We start from the raw sequence: 25,699 nt of genomic DNA, 5'->3' as shown, positions 1-25,699 counted from the left end.
GTTTGTTTGTTTGTTTGTTTGCATGTAATCAAGCTGAATATCATTTGGTGGATTATAATGTGGAAATTTAAAGGTGGTGTTCAGTCTTTTATTTTTAATTTTTTGGGGAATATCTTTGATCATTTTCGTCATCCGACACTTTTCTCTCCATCATTTTGTGAGTGCTGTAGAGGAGTTGTGGGTTTCTTCTTATTGTTATTTATTTATTTGTGTTGCTATCAAACTCAAAGCTTTTCTGCTGTGAAGGGAAATGTTGTCTCTGTGAGCACCGAATGCACGAGAGCACTGAGCGCTGCTACGAGTAGAAGTAGTGATAGTAGTGATAGTAGCAGTAGTAGTATTTTGTTCATGCTGTTGCACAAACGTATCGTCTATTTTAAAGCACCTTGTGCGTCACTGTCATGGTAACCGTTGTTGTTGTCGTCGGTGCTTTCAGGGAACCTCAGGACCCGACCCCACCACTGTGTTTGTTGATATGAGAGCGCTACGACACGACAGGTGAGTTCAACACAAACACGACGTCTGAATATTAAATAGATGCTTTAATAGATGAAATAAGGTAAAAGGCATGTTTATGTTTATTTATATATATATCAACAACTAGGTGATTCAAAGTGCTTTATATAGGGTGCAACAGGAAGTTAGACAAGATATTGAAGAAATTTAAGGTAGTATAAGAAGATATTTAAATAGGATTTTAAAGAGTAAAATAAACTAGATGATGATGAGTTTACAAGTTTTTAAAGTCTGTCTTAAACAACAGTCAGGAGCCTAATTAGCATTGTTAGCACAGTAAAAGTAGTAAATCAAGTAAAAATACAACTTTTAAAAGTAGATTGAAAAGCTAGTTAAAAACTAAAGTGAAGAGATACGTTTTGAGCTTTCTCTTAAAATTATTTAGTGAACGTATATTTTAGTATGTGGTTACTTTAAAAACAATACCCCAAAATTGTACAGATAAATCAAATACACACACATATATAAATACTCGTTGTGCAAAAAAGAGTCATAAAAAGTGTCCTTACGTATCTAAAAATTACTAAAAGATATAATTAAAGTCTGTCTTTTCTTATGATTAGTAATAAATTGCTTTTTCCTCTCTAGTATCGGCTTATAAATAAAGGTTAAATTTGAACTTTTGTTTTAGGAAATAAAAGTAAAATAAAATGTTTATCTATAAAACATTCATGAATCTCAGTTGATTCAGTGTCACGATGCACACACACACACACACACACACACACAACACACACACACACACACACACACACACACACACACCATCTCTCCCTCCTCCTTCCTTCCTTCCTTCCTTCCTTCTTTCATTCCTTCCTTCCTCCCTCCCTCCATCCCTCCCTTCCTTCCTTCCTTCTTTCATTCCTTCCTCCTCCCCTCCATCCCTCCTTTCCTTCCTTCCTTCCTTCCTCCCTTCCTTCCTTCCTTCCTTCCTCCCTCCCTCCCTCCCTCCCTCCCTCCCTCCCTCCCTCTCTTCCTTCCTTCCTTCCTTCCTTCATTCCTTCCTCCCTCCCTCCATCCCTCCCCTTCTTCCTTCCTCCCTTCTTCCTTCCTTCCTTCTCCCTCCCTCTCTCCCTCCCTCCCTCCCTCCCTCCCTCCCTCCCTTCCTTCCTTCCTCTCCTTTCTCCCTTCCTTCCTTCCTTCCTCCCTCCCTCCCTCCCTCCCTCCCTCCCTCTCTTCCTTCCTTCCTTCCTCCCTCCCTCCCTTCCTCCCTTCCTTCCTCCCTTCCTTCCTCCCTACCTCTCTCCCTCCCTCCCTCCCTCCCTCCCTCCCTCCCTCCCTCCCTCCCTCCCTCTCTTCCTTCCTCCTCCCTTCCTTCCTCCCTACCTCTCTCCCTCCCTCCCTCCCTCCTCCTCCCTCCCTTCCTTCCTTCCTTCCTTCCTTCCTTCCTTCCTTCCTCAGAAACACAGTTAGTTGTATCTGGGCAGCTCGGTGAAGTTTCTGAATGTTTATCAATGAGATCTCTCCCAGAATAAATACATAAAAAGTTTCACTGCGAGGTTTTGTCGTACAGCTGTGAGCCGTCTCTGTCGCTGCTGTCTGAATATAAAAATATAAAAAATAATGAGCAGCCGAAAGTTTCTAAAAGTTAATATGAAGATTTCAGGCTCCCTGCTGTCACCTTCCCACTTAGTCTCACCCAGTGGGAGTCACGCTTCATGCTGGGTGACACCTTAAATAACAACCAGGGTGCCTTCTGGGTGAGTTCCAGCAGAGTTTGTGGCTCTCGGAGGAGTTTTAGTCTTAACTTAACTTGCAGGGTTCAAACATTAGTGTCAGTGTTAACGTCTGTTTCTAGGCAACAAAGAAAAGTCCAAGATAACAAGTGAGACCCACATTTATTCAGATATGTCACATGACACGAGGAGTGATGAGTGATGAGGGGCGGGATTAAAGGAACAATGCTGAGAATATTTACACTCACAGCGGAAACTGACCCCGTCTGTTTTGACTGTTCCTTCTTTCCTTGCTTCCTTCTCTCTTTCTTTCCTTCCTTCTTTCCTCTACTCCATCCCCCTTCTTCCCTTCCTTCCTTCTTCCGTCCTCCTTCCTTCTTTCCTTCCCTCCCTCCTTCTCTCTTTCCTCCCTCCCTCCTACCTTCCTTCTTTCCTTCCTCTCTCTTTCCTTCCTTCTTTCCTTCCTACATCCTCCTTCCTTCTTTCCTTCCTCCATCCTTCTTTCCTTCCCTCCCTCGTTCTCTCTTCTTTTCCTCCCCCTTTCCTTCCTCCCTCCTTTCCCTTCCTTCCCGTCCTTACTCCCTCCCTCCTTTCCTTCCTTCCTTCTTCCTCCCTTCCTTCCTTCCTCCCTCCCTCCCTCCTACCTTCCTTTTTTTCCTTTTTTCCTCCGTCCTTCCTTCCTTTCCTTCCTTCCCTTCCTTCTTTCCTCTGTCCTTCTTTCCTTCCTTCCTCCCTTCCTCTTTTCCTTTCTCATCCCTCCCTCCTTCCTTCTTTCCCTCCCTCCCCTCCTACCTTTTTTTCCTTCCTTTTTCCTCCTCCATCCTTCCTTCTTTCCTTCCTTCCTTCCTTCCTTTCCTTCCGTTTTTTCCTCCCTTCCTTCCTTGGGAAGGGTTAGGGTTAGTCTCAGCGAGGCGGCGCTCCGCCCTGCTGTCGTTCTTCTTCTCCAGCAGGGTTAGGGTTAGTAGGGTTAGTCTCAGCGAGGCGGCGCTCCGTCTGCTGGGTATAAATATAACTGTCAGCGTTGCATGATTACATATAATCACTATTGATTTAAACTGAGCTGCTTCTACCAGAGACTGTCTCCTTCTTTCTTTTCTTTTTGAGGTCAATACTTTTCTTTTCTTTTTTCTTTTTCCATCTGAAGTGATGAAAAAAAGGACAGACGTGTAATTATTGTTGTTGACCCAGAAATCTTTATTTCATATAAAATGATATATTTAGAGAGGAGAAGGAAGAGGTGAGATGAACAGTAACACAGATATAATTTAAAATGTCTCAGACAGTGAGAGTCAAAAACATCTGACTCACTGCAGCTCCCGTCTGACCTTTGACCTTTGACCTGGAGATAAATGTTAATGTTAATTAATGTGGTGTTAAAATGTGGAAATTAGATGCTCAAAAATGGCAAACATTGCATTATTATTATATTATTATTATTTGTATTATTATTATTATTTGTATTATTATTATTATTTGTATTATTATTATTATTTATTATTTAGACATTTAACACCAAATTAATTAACACAACATTATTATTATTGTTATTGTTGTCAATAATAATAATAATAATAATAATCATCATCATCATATTAATAATTAATAAAAAATATAATTATAATAATACATTTATTTAGTAGCATCTTTCACAGAAATAAAATTCATAAAAACATGCAAATAATCAATGAGGTTAGAAGCAAGAAAAATAATAAAAACTCAATTAAAACACAGACAAACAAGACGAGAGAAACAAGCACTAAAACAAAAAAATATGTATAAAAAATGTATTAAATAAATATATATAAAATAATAACAATTATATTATAAACTTCTATTTATAGAGCACTTTTCATACAAGGGAGAAAAAGAAAGAAAAATCAGTAAATAAAATAATTCAAATAATTCATATTTCTAATCAGCAGAAAGTCTCTTTTAATCACTAAAGGATTTTTAAAATATGAAAGAGAAAAAAAGAATAAAAATGTCAAATGATTATAATGATTTAAATGAGCAGGTCATAGATATGGAGTATTTTCATGTTTTTTTTGTCTCGTTTTCTTAAATCTTTATTAATGTTGTTGATTAAATGTTTGTTATTTTAGTTTTTTCTTTATCTAACGCTGCAGCTCTTTGTTTCCTCCACAGAGTGAGATTAGTAGAGAGAGGTTCACCACACAGTCTGCCTCTGATGGAGTCTGGGAAGGTGAGTTTCTATAAAGTTATTTCAATTTAAACACACAAACAAAGCCGTTAATGCTCTTTAACAGGTTTTAATGAACATGATGACTTTCAATATAAAAGTCACCTAACAGTATAAAGACTTCAGTTTAAATATTGATTTCTTCTCTCTTCTCTCTGATCAGATCCTGCCGGGGGTTCGGATCATCATCGCCAACCCAGAGACCAAAGGACCAATGGGAGAGTCGCATCTAGGAGAGGTTGGTCCGCTGACGTTATCAACCTTTAAAAGAAGAAGAACATATTGTGCTTCTTTTCTCTTTTAGTTTTTAGTCTCTTACACATACAGACCTATTTTAAGTTAATATAAAATTATAAAATCGTGAATAAAATCACAATTCAAAAGAAAATACCACCTTAAATGCCTCCTTAAAAACAAATTGGACGATTAAGTGACAGAAAACAACAATTTAGTTTTAAATATAAAATAAAACATTTGCAGATGTTTTATTTGACATTTTTAAGCCTAAAAATATAACTTAATAACTTATAATAATTAAAAGTATATTAGATTAACTGATAATTAAAGCAGTTTTTGGATGTCTGTAATATTTATAAACATTAAATAATCCTTTTATTTTGTATGAAGGACAAAAAATGACATAACAATAAATAAATAAATACACATATAAATATATAAATGCATGAATAAATAAATGAATAAATAAATACATATTTTTTAGTCATGAAAAAGGCTAATTTTACGTTTCTACATGTATTTATTTATTTCTAGATTTATTTATTTATTTGTTTATTTATTTATTTCTAGATTTTTTTATTTATTTCCTGATTTTTTTTACTTATTTATGCATTTATTTGTTTATTAATTTATTTATATATTTATTTATTTCTACATTTATTTGTTTATTTATTAATGTATTTATATATTCATTTATTTCTACATTTATTTGTTTATTTATTCATTTATTTATATATTTATTTATTTATTTATTTATATATTTATTTATTTATTTATTTATTTCTACATTTATTTGTTTATTTATTCATTTATTTATATATTTATATATTTATTTATTTATTTATTCATTTATTTGTTTATTTATTCATTCATTTCTACATTTATTTTTATGTATTTCTACATTTCCACATTTATTTATTTCTGTTGTGTTTTGTAGATCTGGGTTCACAGCGGTCACAACGCCAGCGGCTACTTCACCGTCTACGGAGACGAGGCGCTGCAGTCGGACCACTTCAACTCTCGCCTCAGCTTCGGAGACACGCAGACCATCTGGGCTCGGACCGGATACCTGGGCTTCCTCCGCAGGACCGAACTCACCGACGCCAGCGGTGGTACGTAGACCAGACTGATACTACTACTGCAGTATTATGAGTGATGTAGTATGCAGTATTACAGTAAAAGTACTGCAGTATTATAGTGATGTAGTATGTAGTATTACAGTAAAAGTACTGCAGTATTATGAGCGATGTAGTATGTAGTATTACAGTAAAGTACTGCAGTATTATGAGTGATGTAGTATGTAGTATTACAGTAAAAGTACTGCAGTATTACGAGCGATGTAGTATGCAGTATTACAGTAAAAGTACTGCAGTATTATAGTGATGTAGTATGCAGTATTACAGTAAAAGTACTGCAGTATTATAGTGATGTAGTATGCAGTATTACAGTAAAAGTACTGCAGTATTATAGTGATGTAGTATGCAGTATTACAGTAAAAGTACTGCAGTATTATGAGTGATGTAGTATGCAGTATTACAGTAAAAGTACTGCAGTATTATAGTGATGTAGTATGCAGTATTACAGTAAAAGTACTGCAGTATTATGAGCGATGTAGTATGCAGTATTACAGTAAAAGTACTGCAGTATTATGAGTGATGTAGTATGCAGTATTACAGTAAAAGTACTGCAGTATTATAGTGATGTAGTATGCAGTATTACAGTAAAAGTACTGCAGTATTATAGTGATGTAGTATTTTAAAAGCTTGTTATATTTTCCATTGTTTCAAATCTTCTCATGAAAAGCATCACATGGAAACACTCAAGTTAAGTACGTGTGTGTGTGTGTGTGTGTGTGTGTGTGTTGTGTGTGTGTGTGTGTGTGTGTGTGTGTGTGTGTGTGTGCAGAGCGACATGACGCCCTCTACGTGGTCGGAGCTCTGGAGGAAGCGATGGAGTTGAGAGGGATGCGTTATCATCCCATCGACATCGAGACCTCCGTCATCAGGACACACAAGAGCATCACGGAATGGTGAGGAGCATGACATCATCACATGACATCATCACATGACATCATCATATGACATCATCACGTGACATCATCACATGACATCATCATATGACATCATCACGTGACATCATCACATGACATCATCATATGACATCATCACGTGACATCATCACATGACATCATCATATGACATCATCACGTGACATCATCACATGACATCATCATATGACATCATCACGTGACATCATCACACACACTGACCTATGATGACCTATTATTATGTCTTTTTTTTATACATTCAACCAGTAAACTGTGTCAAAGCTCTTTAATATCTTTAATATACATGAACGAAGCATTTCTGAGATTCCTGAATTCATTTTATGTAATTTAATCAAGTTCAAGTTCCAAACATATCTATTAAACACATAAGAAACACATAAGAAACATTAAATATATAATAAAAGACCAGTACTATACTAAAATAAAGTGCCTGATAAAAACATAATAATTAATACTAATTATAATAATTTATCATCTGTCACAGTTGTCTGAGAGCAATTTATTTACTCTGACTTACAATTTATTGCAAATTCACATTAAAATAATTGAACATTTTAAGGTGATTTCTTGAAAGAAGCTTCTATAAATCTTAAAAAATAAACTTAAACTTATTTCTATATTGTATCTTAATCTTCTATGGTTAGGTATTACATATATATATATATATATATATATATAATGTTTGTGTATTTTATTATATTTTTTTACTATTGATTTTTATTGCTATTACTCCACTTTGTTGCTGCAATACTGCAAATTTTGTTGTCTAACAGCAATTTCTTTATTCTGACTTAAAATGTATCTAATATTAAAACAACTTATTGCAAATTAAAACAAAAATAATTGAACATTTTAAAGGCAATTTCTTGAAAGAAGCTTCTGTAAATTATAGAAATAAATTAATTCACCTTCTGTGGTTCTTTATTGCTTTTTTATTGCTTCTCATCTATTTTCACTTTAATCCCCCGTTGTGGGACTAATAAATGACCCGATCTCGTCTCCTCTTTATCTTCCAGCGCTGTGTTCACGTGGACCAACCTGCTGGTGGTCGTGGTGGAGCTGGACGGCTCGGAGCAAGAGGCGCTGGATCTGGTTCCCTTGGTAACCAACGTTGTGCTGGAGGAGCACTACCTGATCGTCGGCGTGGTCGTGGTCGTCGACATCGGCGTCATCCCCATCAACTCCCGTGGCGAGAAGCAGCGGATGCACCTGCGCGACGGCTTCCTGGCCGACCAGCTCGACCCCATCTACGTGGCTTATAACATGTAGAGCGCCCCCTTGTGGAGGAAACGAGGACGGACGGAAGGATTATTTTTTATTGCTCCTGAGACTGAAAACACACAGAGAGAGGAAGAGGATGAGTTTTTGTCTCCCAGGCAACGCTAACTCCCCCCCCAAAAAAAATCACGTGGTTATATTTACGTTAAAGGTTATAAAGGAGTTTAATTCGGAGGAGGAGTCCGCCTGAGAGAAACCGCTCCGTCCGTCAATCCCTTCCTCCTTCTTTGTGCCGACTGTTTACCGAAAAAAAAAAGTGGCAATCGTGACGCCCGCAGGCTAGTAGAGGACAATCGTTAACGTAGCAAAGAATCTGGATTTTAATCTACGTGTGGCTCACTATATTGTTTTTTTTTTCTTCCTCTTTTTAAGTATTTGCTGAAATCGCTTTTAATTTTTTTCTGTTTGTGTTTTTTTTTTTTTTTTTTTTTTTTAAACATGTCCTCTAAAAAAAAAAAACTTAAAAAAATTACAAAAATTTAGAGAAAAAAAAAGTTTAGGCTATTTTTTTGACACACACAAATTTTATTATATCAATCGTAATAATAAAAAATAATAATAATAATAAAAAGAATAAAGTGCGAGATATGTTTTGATACGAGGGGCGAGGGGGGGAAATCGCAGTTTTCCGATCTTTTTTTTTTTAGGTACTACACATTTGTTTTCATGCTAGCGCTTTTTTGTTGTTGTTTTTTAACGTAAACAAAAGTGTTTTATTCAGCATTTATTTTCCGAACCATCCGCTCCCCCCATTTAAAGAGTTACGGGGGGAAATCAGTGTGCTAATATTCACGAACTAAAAAACAGCTGCAGCCTTTAACTCCATTTTAACGTTTTTATTTTTTAACGCTTCGATCCGCCGAAGCGTTCAAAAAAACAACAACAACAACAACGACATAAATTTATATCATGTAAGTATGTACAAAAAGAAACTGATTTAATTTATTTTGTTTCTCTTTTAGAGGTGTAATGACGAGACGTTCAAGAATGTTTTGCTCTTGAATATTTGCTAATATAAAAAAAAAAAAAATACAAAAAATCGTTAAAAAAAAAAAAAAAAAAAAAAAAGCAATGTTATCGTCTTGAAGTGAAAACAGACTCACGTCAAGCATATTATGGAAAATAGAAATATATGATTATAGATTATATTAAATGACGAGTTAATAAGAAAAACAACAAGGATTCACCCCGGATAAAAAGCGGTTTAACACAAACTACGCTTTTTTTTTCTTCTTCTTTTTTTTTTTTTTTTTTAAATCTGCACGTTCGTCTGAAATGTTTGAGTCATTTAACGGGAATATTTTAAGCTGTGAGGAGTTTTATTCCAGATTTAATATGAAGAGTTTTGCATAAAAACAGAGAAAATATTCATTTAATTTTATTGGATTAAATTAATCATGTGTGCTCTCATATTACAAATAATACGGTAATAATTAAAACAAAATAAATGGCTTATTCTGCCTTCTGTTCTCTATCATGAAAAATGATTCGTCCAATCAGGGAGAAATTTGAAGAAGAATCTCAAATATAATCAGAGTAAACTAACCTTTTATGCCACTTTAATCCAATTTTAGCATGTTTTCCTCCTAAAATGCAACATTTGTGCCCTCAAATTACAAATAATACGGTAATTTATTTGGCCCCTGTTCTCTGTCTCATGAAAAACGATTCGTCTAATAAGTCAGAAATTTGGGGAAAAACCTTAAATCAGAGTTTTTACTACTTATAATCAGTATTTTTTACATTAAATTGACCTTTTATCCAACTTTAAAGCTTCTCTGTGGAGTTTTGCAGCAATATAGAGAAATATTTTTACCAGTTTAAGCAGGTTTTTCTCCTAAAATGAGACATTTGTGCCGACAAATTACAAATAATTCCTTCAATTTAGTGAGTTTTTTTCTAAATAAATGACTTACTCAGCCAATTATTCTCTCCCAAGATCAAAATCTAACTGTTTTAAATTAAACTGGAGATATTTTAATTTGTGGAAATTAACTTAAACTAAATTAAATGCATAAAATGATAATTTAAGAGACGGATTTGTTATCAATGATCACACATCTCTGATATATCCTCTGCTGTACAGGAGGCAGTGAATGATCGAGGCCCTCTAGTGGTGAGCAGGAGGCATTACAACAACACTGACTATATAAAAACAAGAATATTTAACAAATTAGAGTCATTTTTTTCTTAAATTATTCTTATAATTCATGTTTATAAGAGAACAAAAAAGTGTTAATTATCATAAACTCTCATTACTGGAATAAAACTCCTAATTTTAAACAGATCGACAGCAGTACTGGACTCTTTTTTTGTCTTTTTTTGTGTTTTTTTTAACACCTCCGGCTGGGAAAAGGTGAATCCTCATCATCATCATCTTCATCATCATCATCATCATCACCACGAGTGTCCCTGACTTGGCAGGTATAAAGGCGAGAAGCCGCTCCTCCTATTTGTAAATATCAACAAAAAAAAAAGAAGAAACATTTAAAAAGTCGTTCATATTTTTTACATGGAGAGAAAAATCAATCAGGGCTTAAAAACAGTGATGTCACGACAGGAAGTAAGAAAATAAAAGACTGAACACGGGAAGGTGAAGGAGGTCAAAGGTCGAGTGGATGAAGACCGTTGTGTGATTTAAAGTCGAGGAATGTTTTAGTTTCAACACGAGAGGATTAGTTTGTTTGTTTTTTAGGGTTTTTTGGGGGCGAAAAACAGATAAAAGCACTTTTTTTTTTCTTCCACTGTTTGTTTTTGTTTTTTTTCTTTTATCAGCAAAATGTTTGTCCGTGTCCGTGTCCGTGTCCGTTTTTTTTTTTTTTTAAGGTTTTAAAGAAAAATGTCTTATTTGAGTTGACTTAAGTCTTTCAATAAATATTTCAACGATTTTGACAATAAAGAAATGCGATATTGTCTTTATTATTATTATTATTATTATTATTATTATTATTATTATTATTATATATTTTCCTTTATTATATTATTATTTTTATATTATTATTATTATTTATTCTGCAGGTTTTTGGGGAACTGTGACGTCTGGGAGGAAAATATTATGTTTTTTAAAGCTGTGAAAAATCAAGTTTATTACATTTTAGTTAAAAAAATGAATGAATTTATTAAAACTAAACTAATTAATATTGACAATGATTTTAATAATCAGCCGATTTCAACATTTCAGCTCAAATGTTAAAATGTTCTGCTTTGAATAGTTTTGGATTATCGAAGGTTTTTTGGAGAAAACAAATTTTTTTAAAATTTTTTAAAATGTATTTCTGACATTTTTTAGCCAAAAACTGAAAGAATGAAAGTCAAAAAAATTAAAAACTCAAATATTTTCCTTTTTTTCTGAGACAAAATGAAACTGTAATGTAAACAAGTACATTTACTGACATTTTATCATTTTGAATTTTTACTAATATTTTAACATTTTATCGTTTTTTTTATTTTTACTAATCTTTTATTAAAGTTTTACTAATATTTTAACACAATTTTATCATTTTACTAATATTTTAACATGTTATCTTCTATTTTTACTAATATTTTATTAAAGTTTTACTAATATTTTATTAAGTTGTCCTGTTTTATCAACATTTTGCAGATATTTTATAATTTTTATGACATTTGACTAATATTTATTTTACAATTGTAATATTTTATTAACATTTTACTGACATTTTATCATTTGTTTACATTTAACTAATATTCTATCATTTTCAATATATTACAGAAATAATCAGGATCAAACTTTACTTTAACACTTGTTTGGTGTTTTAAAATATTTCCAGTTTAACTTTTACTCCAGTTCATTAAAAAGATAAATATTGTACATTTTATTAACCATACTTACTTTATAGATTAAGATTGTACATGTTTTTTAACAAACAAGCAATAAGTATGATATAAAATAAAATACATTGCTACAGATTAAATTCACCTTTTAACTAGTTTATAAAAAAGTAAACATTGTGACTGACATATTAACGCATCAGTAACTATCTTTAAGTTAAATATGTTAAAATGTTGTTTTTTATAGTGCTCTATGACATTTTACTGAAGTATATTTATATTTTTTTTTAAAGTTTACTCATATTTTGTCGACATTTTATCAACATTTTAATATTTTATTCATAATTTACTGATATTTTATGATTTTTTTAACATTTTACTTTCATATATTAACATTTTACTTATATTTTATTCATAATTTACTGATATTTTATGATTTTTTTTAACATTTTATGAATATTTTACATATATTTTAGGATTTTTAAAAACATTTTACTCTTATATTATCAACATTTTAATGATATTGTATCTTTTTTTAACATTTTACCAATAATTGATCAATAATTTACTGATATTTTATGATTTTTTTAACATTTTACTTTCATATATTAACATTTTACTTATATTTTATGAATATTTTACTGATATTTTATGATTTTTTAAAACATTTGATCAATATTTTACATATATTTAAGGATTTTTTTAACATTTTACTAATAATTGATCAATATGTTACTGATATTTTATAATTTAACAAATATTTTATCAATATTTTACTGATATGTTATAATTTCCATCATCCCATGAGGCTTTCAGTGTGTCAATGAAAGACAAACTGTATATTTTAATTAATTAATTCTGACAAAACAATAGTTTATTTGCTTTGTTAAAGATTCAGTTCACTTAAAATACAAAAAACTTAAAACTCTCACTTACCTGTAACGGTTTCCTGTTGGAAGATGATGTATTTTATAATAAATTAAATCCAGGTCACATCTGTCAACAACTTTTATAGGAACTAGAAGTTAGCTCCATTAAATTATCATCATCCAGAGTGACCAGAAATATACTTAATATGTATTTTTTTGATGTTTTTAGCCCCATAAACACTTAATTAATCTTCATTTTATTAGAATAAAAGCAGAAATCTGAAATAAAAACCCAAACTATCTGCATGGATGAACACAGCTGCAGAGACTTTTAGTTAACTGACCTTTAATATGACAAAAGTACTCAATTTATTTATTTATTTTTAGTAATTTTTTCATGTTTTACATCAACTTTCAGTCATTTAAAAAAAAAACAACCAAAAAGAAGAAAGAAAAATGAAAACACAGGAACTTGTTGATACATTTATTTCCTCCATGTTAGCACATAGAATATATTTATATACATATTGCTAGCTAAAGCATCAAAAAAACAAATAAAAACAAAAAAAAAGAAAAATCGGGAGCATAGAAAAATGTTATTAAGCCACGATTAATGTTTTTACACATCGGACAGAAGAGAAGACGATGATTTACAGAAAAGATGATGAAGACAAAAAGGAAACTTCACACTGGTTTTATTCCACTTTTTAAAAAAAAAAGTACAAATACTTCAGGAGTACGCGACGTAACGAAGTACTCACTCAGTACCGTAATACTTATAATACTCTGGAATAAGGAGCAGTAAAAAAAAGTCTCGATTTCGGGCGACATTTGATGTAGTTTTTTTTTTTTTAAGCTTTTAGAGCTTAAGATTAAAGTTCCAGAAAAAGGTTAAATTATAAATTAAAAAAAACACCATTGTCATATTGCATTTACTCTTATCTTTTTTTTTTTTTCACATGGTATAGGGAGGGAGGAGGAAGAGGAGGAAGAGGAAGAGGAGGAAGAGGAGGAAGAGGAGGAGGCGATAAAAAATTTAAAAGTATAAAAAAAAGGAGCAGGAGATACACACACACACACACACCTTTACTCATGCAGGTAAAAAACCGGAATGACATCAAAACTTACGTAAAAGGAAAGAAGAGGAAGAAGAAGAGGAAGAGGAAGAGGAGGAAGAGGAGGGGTTAAAAAATTAAGATAAGACACTTTTTTACGGCAGGATGGACGAATATAAAAAAAAAAGAGGGGAAAAGTGTGCTGGTTTTTTTTAGGAGAACATGCATTTTTTTATTGGTTTTTCAACAAAAAACGTTAAAAAACACACATTTAAGTACTCGGATACATCGCAGGTGTTTAAAAAGAAATAATAAACATAACCAAAAAAATAACCAGAAAAACTAAAAAAACTGACTTTTTTTTAAAGAGGAAAAAAAAAAAACCTCCAAAAAAAAAAAAAAAAAAAAAAAAAGTCACAAAAAACGTCATAATTATTATTTTGCAGTAACAACAGAAGCCGAAGCTGATATGATATTTTAACGGTTGTACATTGTACAAAACTAGAACTAACAGTCATCCAGATCGCTGGGAACACAAGAAAGAGAAAGAAAGAAAGAAAGAAAGAGAGAAAAATATAAAGAAAAATTGAATATTTGTGGATTATTTTACAATGTACAGATAATATGAAGGAGGAGATATTGACAGAATGACTTTTTTTTTTATGTACATGTAGTGCAATGATGATAAAAAAACAACAAAAACAGAAGAGACGGCATTTGTCGAGATAACTGTTGAAAAACTTGAGAACTTTAAATGAAATAAATGAGAAAAAAATCACCTTAAAAATCAAATATTACTGCGAGAGAAGAAAGAAAAAAGTGGATAATAATAATAATGATGATGATGATGATGAAGTCAAAACAGTGGCTGAACTGTACAATAACATTTTACATCTTAAAGTGATACACTTAAATGAGTTTTTTTTTTGTTTTTTTTTCTTTTTTATCCAAAAAAACGAGCACGTGTGAAGTTTAAGAGATGAATAAACATTACCGTAAATCCTCTAATAGTGGGGCTCAAATTATAGATTATAGAATAAACACACACAATCGTACTCAATGCATCATTTTGGGCTTTAAAACATTATAAAAACGGTGGAAAATGTTTAAAATGTTTCTATAAGTTTCTAAATAATCCTCAAACTCAACTTTAATTAAGCTTAATTACATTTTGACACTTAAATGTGTCTTAATTGTATTTTTCACACTTATTTTAAGCAGATTTTTGAGTAAATATACACAAATAATTCATTTATTTGTTTGTTTTTACCAATAAAAAATTCATTTGCAATAAAATGTGATAATTAATGATTCAAATTAACTAATTTATAATCAAAAAATGTTATATTTGTTGCTTCCAGCTTCTTAAATATTCGTTTTTCTGTGTTTTATTTAGATTATAATTAAGATTTTGGACTAATTTCATACCAAAAAATCACTATTTTTAAGTTGAAATCATTTTGGGGCTTTAAAACATTTGAAAAACGGTGGAAAATGTTTCTATAAGTTTCTAAATAATCCTCAAACTCAGTTTTAATTAAGCTTAATTACATTTTGACACTTAAATGTGTCTTTAATTGTATTTTTCACACTTATTTTAAGCAGATTTTTGAGTAAATATACTCAGAAAAACTTTTTGCTAACTTTGCAATAAAATCTGATAATTAATGATTCAAATTAACTCATTTATAATCAAAAAATGTTATATTTGTTGCTTCCAGCTTCTAAAATATGAGTTTTTCTCTTTTTATTTTAGATTATAATTAAGATTTTGGATTAATTTCATACCAAATTAAACACTATTTTTAAGTTTAATTTTGGGGCTTTTTGCAAACTTATGATTCCTGAGACTTTAATGATCCAAAAATAAATCAATTCATAGGAAAAGGAGGATGAATAAATGGATAAATGGATAAATGGATAAATTGATAATGAGAATAATCATTAATTTTCAGCCCTGACATGATGTTTAATCGGTTTCTCTCTTTAGTTGTAATTACGGTAAATTTAAGGCTTGTCCACTATTAGAGAACTTACGGTATTTTGGTATTTGATGCACATAAATGATGAACAGAAGAGTGTAAAACATAATAAAAACAATAAAAAGAAATAAAAGAAAAAAAGGTAAAAGCATCTTTACAGAGTAACTGGATTACTTTCCTCCGTTCAGTCGATCTTCATCACTGAGGAAACAGTCAAACTTTTAAAAAGTGTCACACAAGAAAAACGGCAATTAGATTGCCCCCTTTGAAAAAAAAACAAAAAGTCTCCAAAAGCACCATATTTATATTTATACACAACCATCGACACTCGACATCGCAGCGCAGAAACAAACCATAGAAAAAGATTAATTTGATCTTTCACATTTTGCATAATGTTTTTATATTGGTCCGTCCGTCCGTCCGTCGTCACTGCTTATTAAAAAAAATCTGCTTTTTCTCTCTTTTTATTTATTATTCTTTTAAATTTTAAACATAATGAATATAAAAAAATTAAAGAAAAGGAAAAACTATGAAACTATGAAACTATCAACATGCATTGTAGTCTTATTTTTGAAAGGGTAAGAGGATGTGGGGGAAAAGAAAAGAAAAGAAAGAATTAAAAGAAAGAAAGAAAGAAAGAAAGAAAGAAAGAAAGAAGAGAGAAAGAAAGAAAGAAAGAAAGAAAGAAAGAAAGAGAGAAAGAAAGAAAGAAAGAAAGAAAGAAAGAAAGAAAGAGGCACTGACCAACTACAGCATTAGAAGCAGTGAAAGAGTCTCATAGAAAATCACTTTAAAATAAAAGAGAGAAAAAGAACGAGTGTAGAGATTAACATCATTGTAAAAAAAATTATATAGACGACGCTCGGAGAGGAGGAGGAGGAGGAGGGGGAGGAGGAGGAGGAAGAGGAGGAGGAGGAGGAGTGGGAGGAAAATGAGGTGGAGGAGGAAGAAGAGGGGGAACACTCCTTTCTTTTTTAAGTGGAAGAGTGTGAGGAAGAAGAAGAGGAGGAGGACGAGGAAGTGAGAGAGGAGGAGAAGAAGGAGGAGGAGGAGCAGGAGGAGGACGAGGAGGAGGAGGAGGAGAAGAAGGAGGAGGAGGAGCAGGAGGAGGACGAGTCAAGGGGGGGGGGGAGTAGGTGGAGGAGGAAGAGGAGGAGGAGTAAGAAGAGGAGGGGGAACACTCCTTTTTTTTAAGTGGAAGAGTGTGAGGAGGAAGAAGAGGAGAAGGAGGAGCAGGAGGTGGAGGAGGAGGTGGAGGAGGAAGAGGAGGTGGAGGAGGAAGAGGAGGAGGTGGAGGAAGAAGAGGATGAGGTGGTGGAGGTGGAGGAGTGGGAGTGGGAGAAAAAAGAAGAAGAGGAGGAGGAGGAGCAGGAGAAAGAGGAGAAGGAGAAGGAGGAGGAAGAGAAAGAGGAGGAAGAGACGGTGGAGGAGGAGTGGGAGAAAGAAGAAGAAGAGGAGGAGGAGCAGGAGAAGGAGGAGGGGGAGAAGGAGGAGGAAGAGGTGAAGTAGGAAGAAGAGGGGGAACACTCCTTTCTTTTTTAAGTGGAAGAGTGTGAGGAGAAGGAAGAGGAGGAAGAAGAGGAAGAGGAGGAAGAAGAGGAGGAGGAGGAGGAGAAGGAAGAGGAGGAAGAGGAGGAGGAGGAAGAGGAGGAGGAGGAAGGGGCTCACCAGATCATCTCAGGTATGTTAATCTAAATTAATAAAAAAATTTTGGCAACATTACAAGAATTTAAGTTTATTGGGGAAAAAATGAAGTTTGCCAAAAAAGGTGGAATAACTTTTAAACTTTTAAACTTTTAAACGTCGGGAACTTCTCTAAGATCCAGCTCAGGAAAGACTTCTAAACATTTCCCCCCAAATTTAGAGCTAATTATTAAAAACTTTTAATATCTCATAAAACCCTAAAACCCCCCAAAGATGTGCATAATTAGAATAATAATATTAATAATTAGAATATATGGAAGATTTTATTTTCATGTCGGCCTCTATTTTTATTTTTAAAGTCCGCCTTAAAAAATTGTTAAGGCGGACTTTTTGACCCTGTTCCCAAATAAGTGATTTTTATTTAATAAAGGACAATAATAGAATTTTTTCTTTTTAGTTTTTTTTTTTTAGGTAGAAATGATAAAAAGGTGCTGTCCACCACGATAGATTTAATAAAAGAAGAAATTAAAGTACATAAACGTCCTGTGAGCCTTTTTCAACCACACTTTATTCTCTTTTTAAGCTGTTTTTTTGTCTTTTTTTTGTCGTTTTTTAAAATATGTTTTTCTCTATGAAAGCAGAGCTGTGATAGTACTTACGGCATGTTGTTGTTTTTCTTTTTTATTCTTATTTGTTGTTGTTTGTTTGTTTGTTTGTTTGTTTTTAAGATCGACGGCGTGTTTTATTCATTTTGCATTTACAGTAAGAAAAAGTTGTTTTTTTTTCATTGTTGTTGTTGTTGTTGTCGTCGTTGTTGTAAAAAAATCAGGTAATAAAATGTATTTAGTTAATGTTCATCTGTTACTACACACTTAAATAACACATTCTCTGACACAAGTTCAAAAAATTAGCACTTCAGTAAAAAAAAAAGGGGGAAAAAACGACAAAATTCATCAAAAAAAATGAAGAAAAACAACAAAAACAATCCTCATAACTCTCTACTGAGCCATGCTCCTCACAATCAATCTGTTCATGATTCAGAGAGGAAAGAAAAAAAGAAAAAAAAGGGGGATAAATCAATACAATGGGATTATTAAATAATAAAAAAACACACACAAAAAAAAGAAAAGAAACGAAACATCGGGGTCCATAAAGTTTTGAGGAAGGCAAGTCGAGAAGCAGAAGGATCGAGTGTGACAGGAGGAAGAGGAGGAAGAGGAGGGTAAGAGCCAATGGTGTGCTGTGTAAGAGGGTTGGTGGTGTGTTTTTTTTAGGGGGGGTTTGTTCATCTCTTCCTGCGGCAGGTCCGTTTGTGGTCGGCGTGCCAATGCTCCTGCTGACACTTGATGGAGCAATACGACGTGTTCCAGCAGCAGTGATACATGGCTTCCTCCTCACAGTTATAACACTGCAAATAACACATATATATAATGTTAAAATAGTGATAATGATCCAAAAATACACCCAAAAGCTTTAAAAACATTCAGAAAATGAATTAAAACACTAGAAGAAAGACTATTTAGAGTCAAATTTGACCCATTTTTTTACATTACAGAGTTGTAAAACCTCCATATACATTTATTATTATTATTCTACTCCAAATATACACAATTAGAAATAAAATGCATCAATTTTTAAATAAATGTGCAGTTGATACACATTTCTGTATATGCAAATGTAGAAATTTTACCAGTATTTCTTAAATAAATTCAAAAATCAGCATTAAAACATGTTGTTGTTTTCATCATATTCTATAAAGTGTTCTCCTGGATCATAAAATAGTGACTGTAAACATCTTTTTTTAACCCTTACATATTGTTCAGGGTCCAATGTGACCCATGTTTTACATTACAGAGCTGTAAAAACACCATATATACATTTATTCTAGGTGGACTTTTTGCTAATGTGACTCCAAATAAACACAATTAGAAATAAAATGCATCAATTTTTAAATAAATGTGCAGTTGATACACATTTCTATATATGCAAATGTAGAAATTTGACCTGTTTTTATTAAAGAAATTCAATAATCAGCATTAAAAGATGTTGTTGTTTTCATCATATTCTATTAAATGTTCTCCTGGATCATAAAATAGTGATTGACTATTACTACAATAAAGCTGCTGATACTATACATTTTATTTATAGATGTTTCCCGCCTCCCTAACTCAGATCTAACCCCTCTCCTTTCATTCCTCCGCTACTACTCACCCACTGCTTCTTCTTGGTCTGTGAGATGAGCTGTTTGTGTTGAGCCACCACCTTCTTCACCTCCTCCACCAGCTCCTCTTTACACTTCTCCTTCACCTGCTTGCACTTCCTCTCCATCTCGGCCTGAGCTCCCGCCACCGCTTTGCTCACCGCCTGACGTTTCTCCTCCTCCATCTCGGCGCGGAGCTGCACGGACGAAAGAGAGAAAGAGAGAGAGAGAGAGAGAGAGAGAGAGAGAGAGAGAGAGAGAGAGAGAGAGAGAGAGAGAGAGAGAGAGATATAGATTAGAGGGTTAGGGCTGGGCAATTAATCGGAAAATAATAATCACTGTTGCCATGACAATAAAGGTTCCCAATATGATCTTATGTGGGCCGGTCCATTAAAAAGATGGATGGAGGGAAGGAAGGAAGGAAGGAAGGAAGGAAGGAAGGAAGGAAGGAAGGAAGGAAGGAAGGAAGGAAGGAAGGAAGGAAAGGAGGAAGGAAGGAAGGGAGGAAGGAAAGAAAGACAGATGGAAAGACCGATGGAAGGAAGGAAGAGAAGACAGGAAGAAAACATGGAAGGAAGGAAGGACGGAAGGAAAGAAGGAAGGAAGGAAGGAAGGAAGGAAGGAAGGAAGGAAGGAAGGAAGGAATGAAAGACAGATGGAAGGAAGAGAAGACAGGAAGAAAAGATGGAAGGAAGGAAGGAAGGAAGGAAGGAAGGAAGGAAGGACGGAAGGAAGGAAGAAAGAGAAGACAGGAAAGAAAGAAAGAAAGAAAGAAAGAAAGAAAGAAAGAAAGAAAGAAAGAAAGAAAGAAAGAAAGAAAGAAAGAAAGGACTGATGAAAGGAAGGAAGAAAAGACAGGAAGAAACGATGGAAGGAAGGAAGAGAAGACAGGAAAGAAAGAAAGAAAAAGAAAGAAAGGACAGATGGAAGGAAGAGAAGACAGGAAAGAAAGAAAGAAAGAAAGAAAGAAAGAAAGAAAGAAAGAAAGAAAGAAAGAAAGAAAGAAAGAAAGGACAGATGGAAGGAAGGAGTGAAAGACAGATGGAAGGAAGAGAAGACAGTAAGGAAGGAAGGAAAGAAAGAAAGAAAGAAAGAAAGAAAGAAAGAAAGAAAGAAAGAAAGAAAGAAAGAAAGAAAGAAAGAAAGAAAGAAAGAAAGAAAGGACAGATGGAAGGAAGGAAAGGAGGAAGGAAGGGAGGAAGGACAGATGGAAGAAAGAGAAGACAGGAAGGAAAGGAAGAAAGAAAGGACGGATGGAAGGAAGGAAGGGAGGAAGGAAAAGATGGAAGGAAAAGAAGACAAGAAGGAAGATGGAATGAAGAAATAAAGAAAGAGAAAGAAAAGGTGGATCGAAAAAAGGAAGGAAGAGAGTTGTTAAAGTTCAGTGTATCTCCTCCTCTGGTTTCAGACTCACCTTCTCCAGCGCCTCTCGGACGACTCTCTCCGTCTCCCTCTTGTTGTCGGCCTTCATCATCTCCTTGACGTCGTTGAAGACCTTGGTGTATTTCTCGTGGCACATGTTCTGACAGGCTCCGTCCGTGTTGGTTTGGGTTCCGCGGTGCAGCGTGCGAGGCGAGCCGCCGTTCGCCTTCTTGGTCTGCGTGGACACGGAGAGTTTCTCCGGCTGCTGCGGCGCCGACGACACCGGGATCTCCTGGCTGGAGCTCACCGCCTCCATCTCCGGCTCCGGGTCCTGATGGGCGGAGGGAGAGGAGAGGGTTAGACAGAGTTCCCAGTAAAATAAAAACATTCAGATATTAACGAGTACTTTTAGTTTTTATTTGTCTTCATGCTTCATTAAAATCTGCTGTAAAGACAATAAAGCTACTAATAGGAAAAAGCATGCACCAACTTTCAGCTTTTCACTATTCGCTATTTTATTTCTATTATCAAATATCCTTTAATCATTTGAGAGCTATTTTATTTCTATTATCAAATATCCTTTAATCATTTGAGAAATTAAAAAAAAAAAACTTTATAGACTAAAAAAATGTTGGTAAACTAAATAAAATAAAATAAAAATGTAATGATCCAAAAATTCCAAAAGTTCAAAAAATGAAAAAAAATAAACTTTATAAACTAAAAAAATGTTGTAAACTAAATAAAATAATCAAAAAAAATAATTTAAAAATCAAATGTAAAAAATCTAAAGAAATAAACTTTATAAGTTAAAGAATGGTGGTAAACTAAATAAAAAAAAAAAAAAAAAAGAATCTAATAATCCAGAAATTCAAAGTTTGAAAATCTAAAAAAAATAAACCTTATAAACTAAAAATAAAATGTTACAAACTAGATTAAAAAAAAAAAAAATTTACTTTATAAACTAAATAAAATAAAATAAAAAAATAATTAAAAAACTAAAATATTGTTTGACCGATGGTCCTATAACTGCAACAAACCTGATATTGGGACAACATACAGTAGGTCTTAAAGTCTGGACTCAGTCTTTGGTTCTTACTGCATCAGCTCTCATGATTTATTGATCATGTTCTCTCACAATCAGACAATAAATTAATCCCACTTCTACTAAATATCACCTTCATAGCTTCATCTTATTGTTTCATCTTTTGTAAATGACAGATTAACTCACGCTGGCTTCTTCTTTCAGCTCCACCAGAGGAGTGCGACGGCTTTTCTTCGCCTTGGGCTCCTGGCTGCCTTTGAGCTGAAAAACATCACAGGAAAAAGAGTTTTTATAATTATGTTGATGTTACAGCAGACTCTGTTGTTCAAGTATAAACTGAGAGAAAATCAATCCATCAAAAGGTTTTTCTTCTGTCTTTTTCCAACACTTTTTATAATTAGAGGAAATCTGAAGCTGCAATTACAAAAGCAATTAACTTTCTATCTGTATTTCTAAATATGGTGGTACAATGTGTTATTATTCAGTAAAATACATGTCAAGATGTTTTTAATCAATATTTTTAATACAAATGTTCTTATTTCCCTATTTCTTATTCTCTTAATGTTTCTAATTAGTTGTTATTCTGTTGCCTTCAATCTCTTGATAATAAACAATAACATGAATTACATTTAATCTTAATATAATAATCATGATGATGTAGTTAAATTAAACTTTAATGTTTATAATTTAAATAAAAACACTCACTAAGAATGACTGACTATTATTAATTTGGCCCACCAGATGCACCATTTGTTATGTTTATCTCTACAGTATTTCAGTCAATGTTGATTGCAGTAAAAAATAAGGGTGGATTAACACAAACAGGTGAAGAGTTTAACGTTAAGAACGGACACTTTTTTACACAGTTTGGGCAACTTTCAAACATCTTCCTCCTCATATATTTGTCCTGTGTTGCATAAAACACCAAACATCTCCAGAGAAAAGCTCAATTTGATGTGTTGTGTCGTCTCATAACAATAAAAAAAATGTATTAAAACTACAAGCAGCGATTGAATTGGCCCTCACTCCCCCCAGAAAAGCAACAATTGGTGCATCACCACGGCAACCAGGTATAACAGAGGTAAAAGATTTCGATAACTTTTCATTTCCAAGTCTAAGATGACACTGAGTGAATTGAAGTCGCTCGAATAAACTCTCTAGGAGGATTTTCGTTAAAGTACGAGGCATGGAATGGAAAAAATGGCGCCACAATCCGAAAATTCGAATCAAACAGCCAACTTCCTGTTGGAGTTAGGGTATGGGTCCAAGAGACTTTTTTGTGCATCTGGTCATGATATATATGTGTACTGAATTTCATTCACACTACATCGATCTGTTCGGAGGGGCTCAATTTTCTTAATTTTCTAAGGGGTGCATTGGCGCCATTTGGCCAGCATTTCCTGTTTTATGGCAAAACATCGCAAATTCGCTGCATCACCACGGCAACCAGGTATAACGGAAGTGAAAGATTTCGATAACTTTTAATCTCCAATGTCTTAAGTTGATATTGAGTGAATTTGAAGTCGGTCGGAATAAATCTATAGGACGGGTTTGTTAAAGTACGAGGCATGGAATGGCGAGAAATGGCACCAAAATGTGAAATTCGAAACAAAACAGCCGACTTTCCTGTTGGAGTTAGAGTATGGATCCAAGAGACTTTTTTGTGCATCTTGACATGATATATAAGCATATCAAATTTCATTCATGTGGGTCAATCTGGAGCGAGGGGCTCAATTATTTTTATCTTCCTAGGTGGCACAAACCATAAAATATCAAATTTTTTCGCCAGGTTTTTGGGCAGTTTTGTGACTTTTTGGGCTCGTTTAGGCCCTCAAAAAATATGAATTCCTTCAGTTTCAATCATTTAAAAACCAGCAAGGACATAGAAATATACCGTCCCCACTTACATGTCGGACCTGTTCGTTGCTGGTGGACGAGATGCTGGACTCGGCTTCGTCTGTCCTCTCCAGTCGGTCCGTCCTCCCGTTGCTCTCCTCCTCCTCCTGCTCCCTGTTGCTGCTGCTGCTGCTGTTGTTGTTGTTGTTGTTGTTGTTGTTGTGGTTGCCGCTGGCTCTGGCTCTGTTGGTGGTGCTGAGGCTGGCTGCTGCCGTCATCCAGCTTGCTTTTCCAGTAGTAGCGTCCCTCTCTCAGGAAGCGCTGGTAGACCTCCAGCTCCTCGCAGGCTTTCTTCCAGCCGGTGCTGCGCTTCACCTGCCGCTGCTGGACGCTCACTTTAATGTCCTGGATGTTGTCTGCGGGGGATCCACGCTCTGGAGAGAGTCGATTTAATTATATTTAAATCAGTTTTGGATTAACTTGTTCTAGTTTTAGTTTTCTTTAACTTTAACAACTTCAAAATCTGATATGTTCCTACTCGGGAAAAGGAGGGAGGGAGGAAGGAATGAAAGAGGGAAAGAAGAAGGGAGGGAGGAAGGGAAGAAGGAAGGAAGGGAGGAGGGAAGGGAGGAAGGAATGAAGGAGGGAAGTAAGGAAGGAAGGAAGGGAAGGAGGGAGGGAGGAATGGAGGAGGGAAGGAAAGGAGGGAGGGGAGGGACGACGGAATGAAGGAGGGAAGGAAGGAAGGAAGGAAAGAAGAGGGAGGGAGGGGAGGGGAAGGAGAAGGAATGAAGGAGGGAAGGAAGAAAGGAAGGAAGGAAGGAAGGAAGGAAGGAAGGAAGGGAGGAATGGAGGAGGGAAGGAAAGGAGGGAGGGACGACGGAATGAAGGAGGGAAGGAAGGAAGGAAAGAAGGAGGGAAGGAAGGAAGGAAGGAAGGAAGGAAGGGGAGGGGAAGGAAGGAAGGATGGCAGGAAGGGGGGAAGGGAGGAAGAAAGGAAGGGAGGAAGGAAGGAAGGAAGGAAGGAAGGAAGGAAGGAAGGAAGGAAGGAAGGAAGGAAGGAGGGGAGGGAGGGAGGAAGGAAGGAAGGATGGCAGAAAGGGGAAGGGAGGGAGGAAGGAAAGAAGGGAAGAAGGAAGGGAGGACGGCACGAACGAAAGAAGGAAGGAAGATAGGAAGATAGGAAGAAGGAAGGAACGTGGGCCGAATCGAGCCTCTCGGCGGGCCGGTTCTGGCCCACGTGCCACATGTTTGCCCACCAGCTTTGCTCGGAGAACAGTAGCTAATTTCTTCCAAAATAACAATAAATGTATTAAAAGCTGATAGAAACAGAGGAATGAAAACAGAGGAGTAACAGTCGTCTTCCAGCTGTGCTCACCTCTGGTGTTGGTGTCCAAAGAAGCGAACGTCCACCTGGTTCTCTTCCCTCTGAAGGACTTTAGCCGGCCAGTAACCAAAACCTTTCATCTTGGCCCAAACTAAGTCGTGGCTGGGGTTCTGCACGATGCACGTTATATAAAACACACACACACTTGTTTTTAAAGCTCTGAATGATTTTGGGGACCGTCCAACACCGCAGACTGTCGAGCTCTCATATCATTTTTTTTTTTAAATAAACACAATTAACAACACACAATAAAACTGGAAGTGCAGTTTTTTCTTTAAAACCTTTTATACTCTACATCAAGCTATAAGAGATGTTTTAATTGGCTTTTAATTGGCGTCATTTTAAACTTATTTTTACTAAATGTCTAATTTTATTTCTTACTTCTTATTTATTTCTCTGTAAAGCACTTAGAGCTGCAGCCCTTGTATGAAAGGGTCTTTATAAACAAAGCAAATCTGAAGTGTCAGACTGTAGACAAGCTGATATCAGATATCTGTGAGTTTCTATTCTAAAAAGAAAGTGCAGGTGTTTTTCGGTGGTACTCACACAGGGGTAACA

At 34.5% G+C, this 25,699-nt stretch overlaps 3 protein-coding genes and 1 pseudogene across 3 annotated transcripts in view; 2 read left to right on the top strand and 2 right to left on the bottom strand.

Annotated features, from left to right (window-relative positions):
• Positions 1–7,966, top strand: part of LOC133990086 (disco-interacting protein 2 homolog C-like) — a 29,027-nt gene extending 21,061 nt beyond the window's left edge. The window contains exons 3-8 of the mRNA XM_062428265.1: positions 383–498; positions 4,338–4,395; positions 4,556–4,630; positions 5,567–5,741; positions 6,535–6,658; positions 7,714–7,966. Of these exons, the coding sequence (XP_062284249.1) occupies positions 383–498; positions 4,338–4,395; positions 4,556–4,630; positions 5,567–5,741; positions 6,535–6,658; positions 7,714–7,966 (801 nt within the window). The remainder of the gene's footprint in view (positions 1–382; positions 499–4,337; positions 4,396–4,555; positions 4,631–5,566; positions 5,742–6,534; positions 6,659–7,713) is intronic.
• The window catches only part of cc2d1b (coiled-coil and C2 domain containing 1B), a 289,494-nt gene that overhangs the window by 54,928 nt on the left and 208,867 nt on the right, over positions 1–25,699 (bottom strand). The window lies entirely within an intron of this gene.
• On the top strand, positions 13,640–18,598 carry LOC133990972 (cilia- and flagella-associated protein 251-like; annotated as a pseudogene).
• zmynd11 (zinc finger, MYND-type containing 11) overlaps positions 18,588–25,699 on the bottom strand; it is a gene marked incomplete in the record, with an annotated part of 25,957 nt that continues 18,845 nt past the window's right edge. Inside the window, 5 exon segments of the mRNA XM_062429411.1 lie at positions 18,588–18,722; positions 19,526–19,711; positions 20,929–21,207; positions 22,105–22,179; positions 23,826–24,170. Of these exon segments, the coding sequence (XP_062285395.1) occupies positions 19,605–19,711; positions 20,929–21,207; positions 22,105–22,179; positions 23,826–24,170 (806 nt within the window).

The sequence above is a fragment of the Scomber scombrus genome, chromosome 11, assembly GCF_963691925.1.
Source record: "Scomber scombrus chromosome 11, fScoSco1.1, whole genome shotgun sequence".
Taxonomy (NCBI): domain Eukaryota; kingdom Metazoa; phylum Chordata; class Actinopteri; order Scombriformes; family Scombridae; genus Scomber; species Scomber scombrus.
The sequence above is the reverse complement of the archived record's forward strand: the minus strand, read 5'-3'. Positions and strand labels throughout refer to the sequence as shown.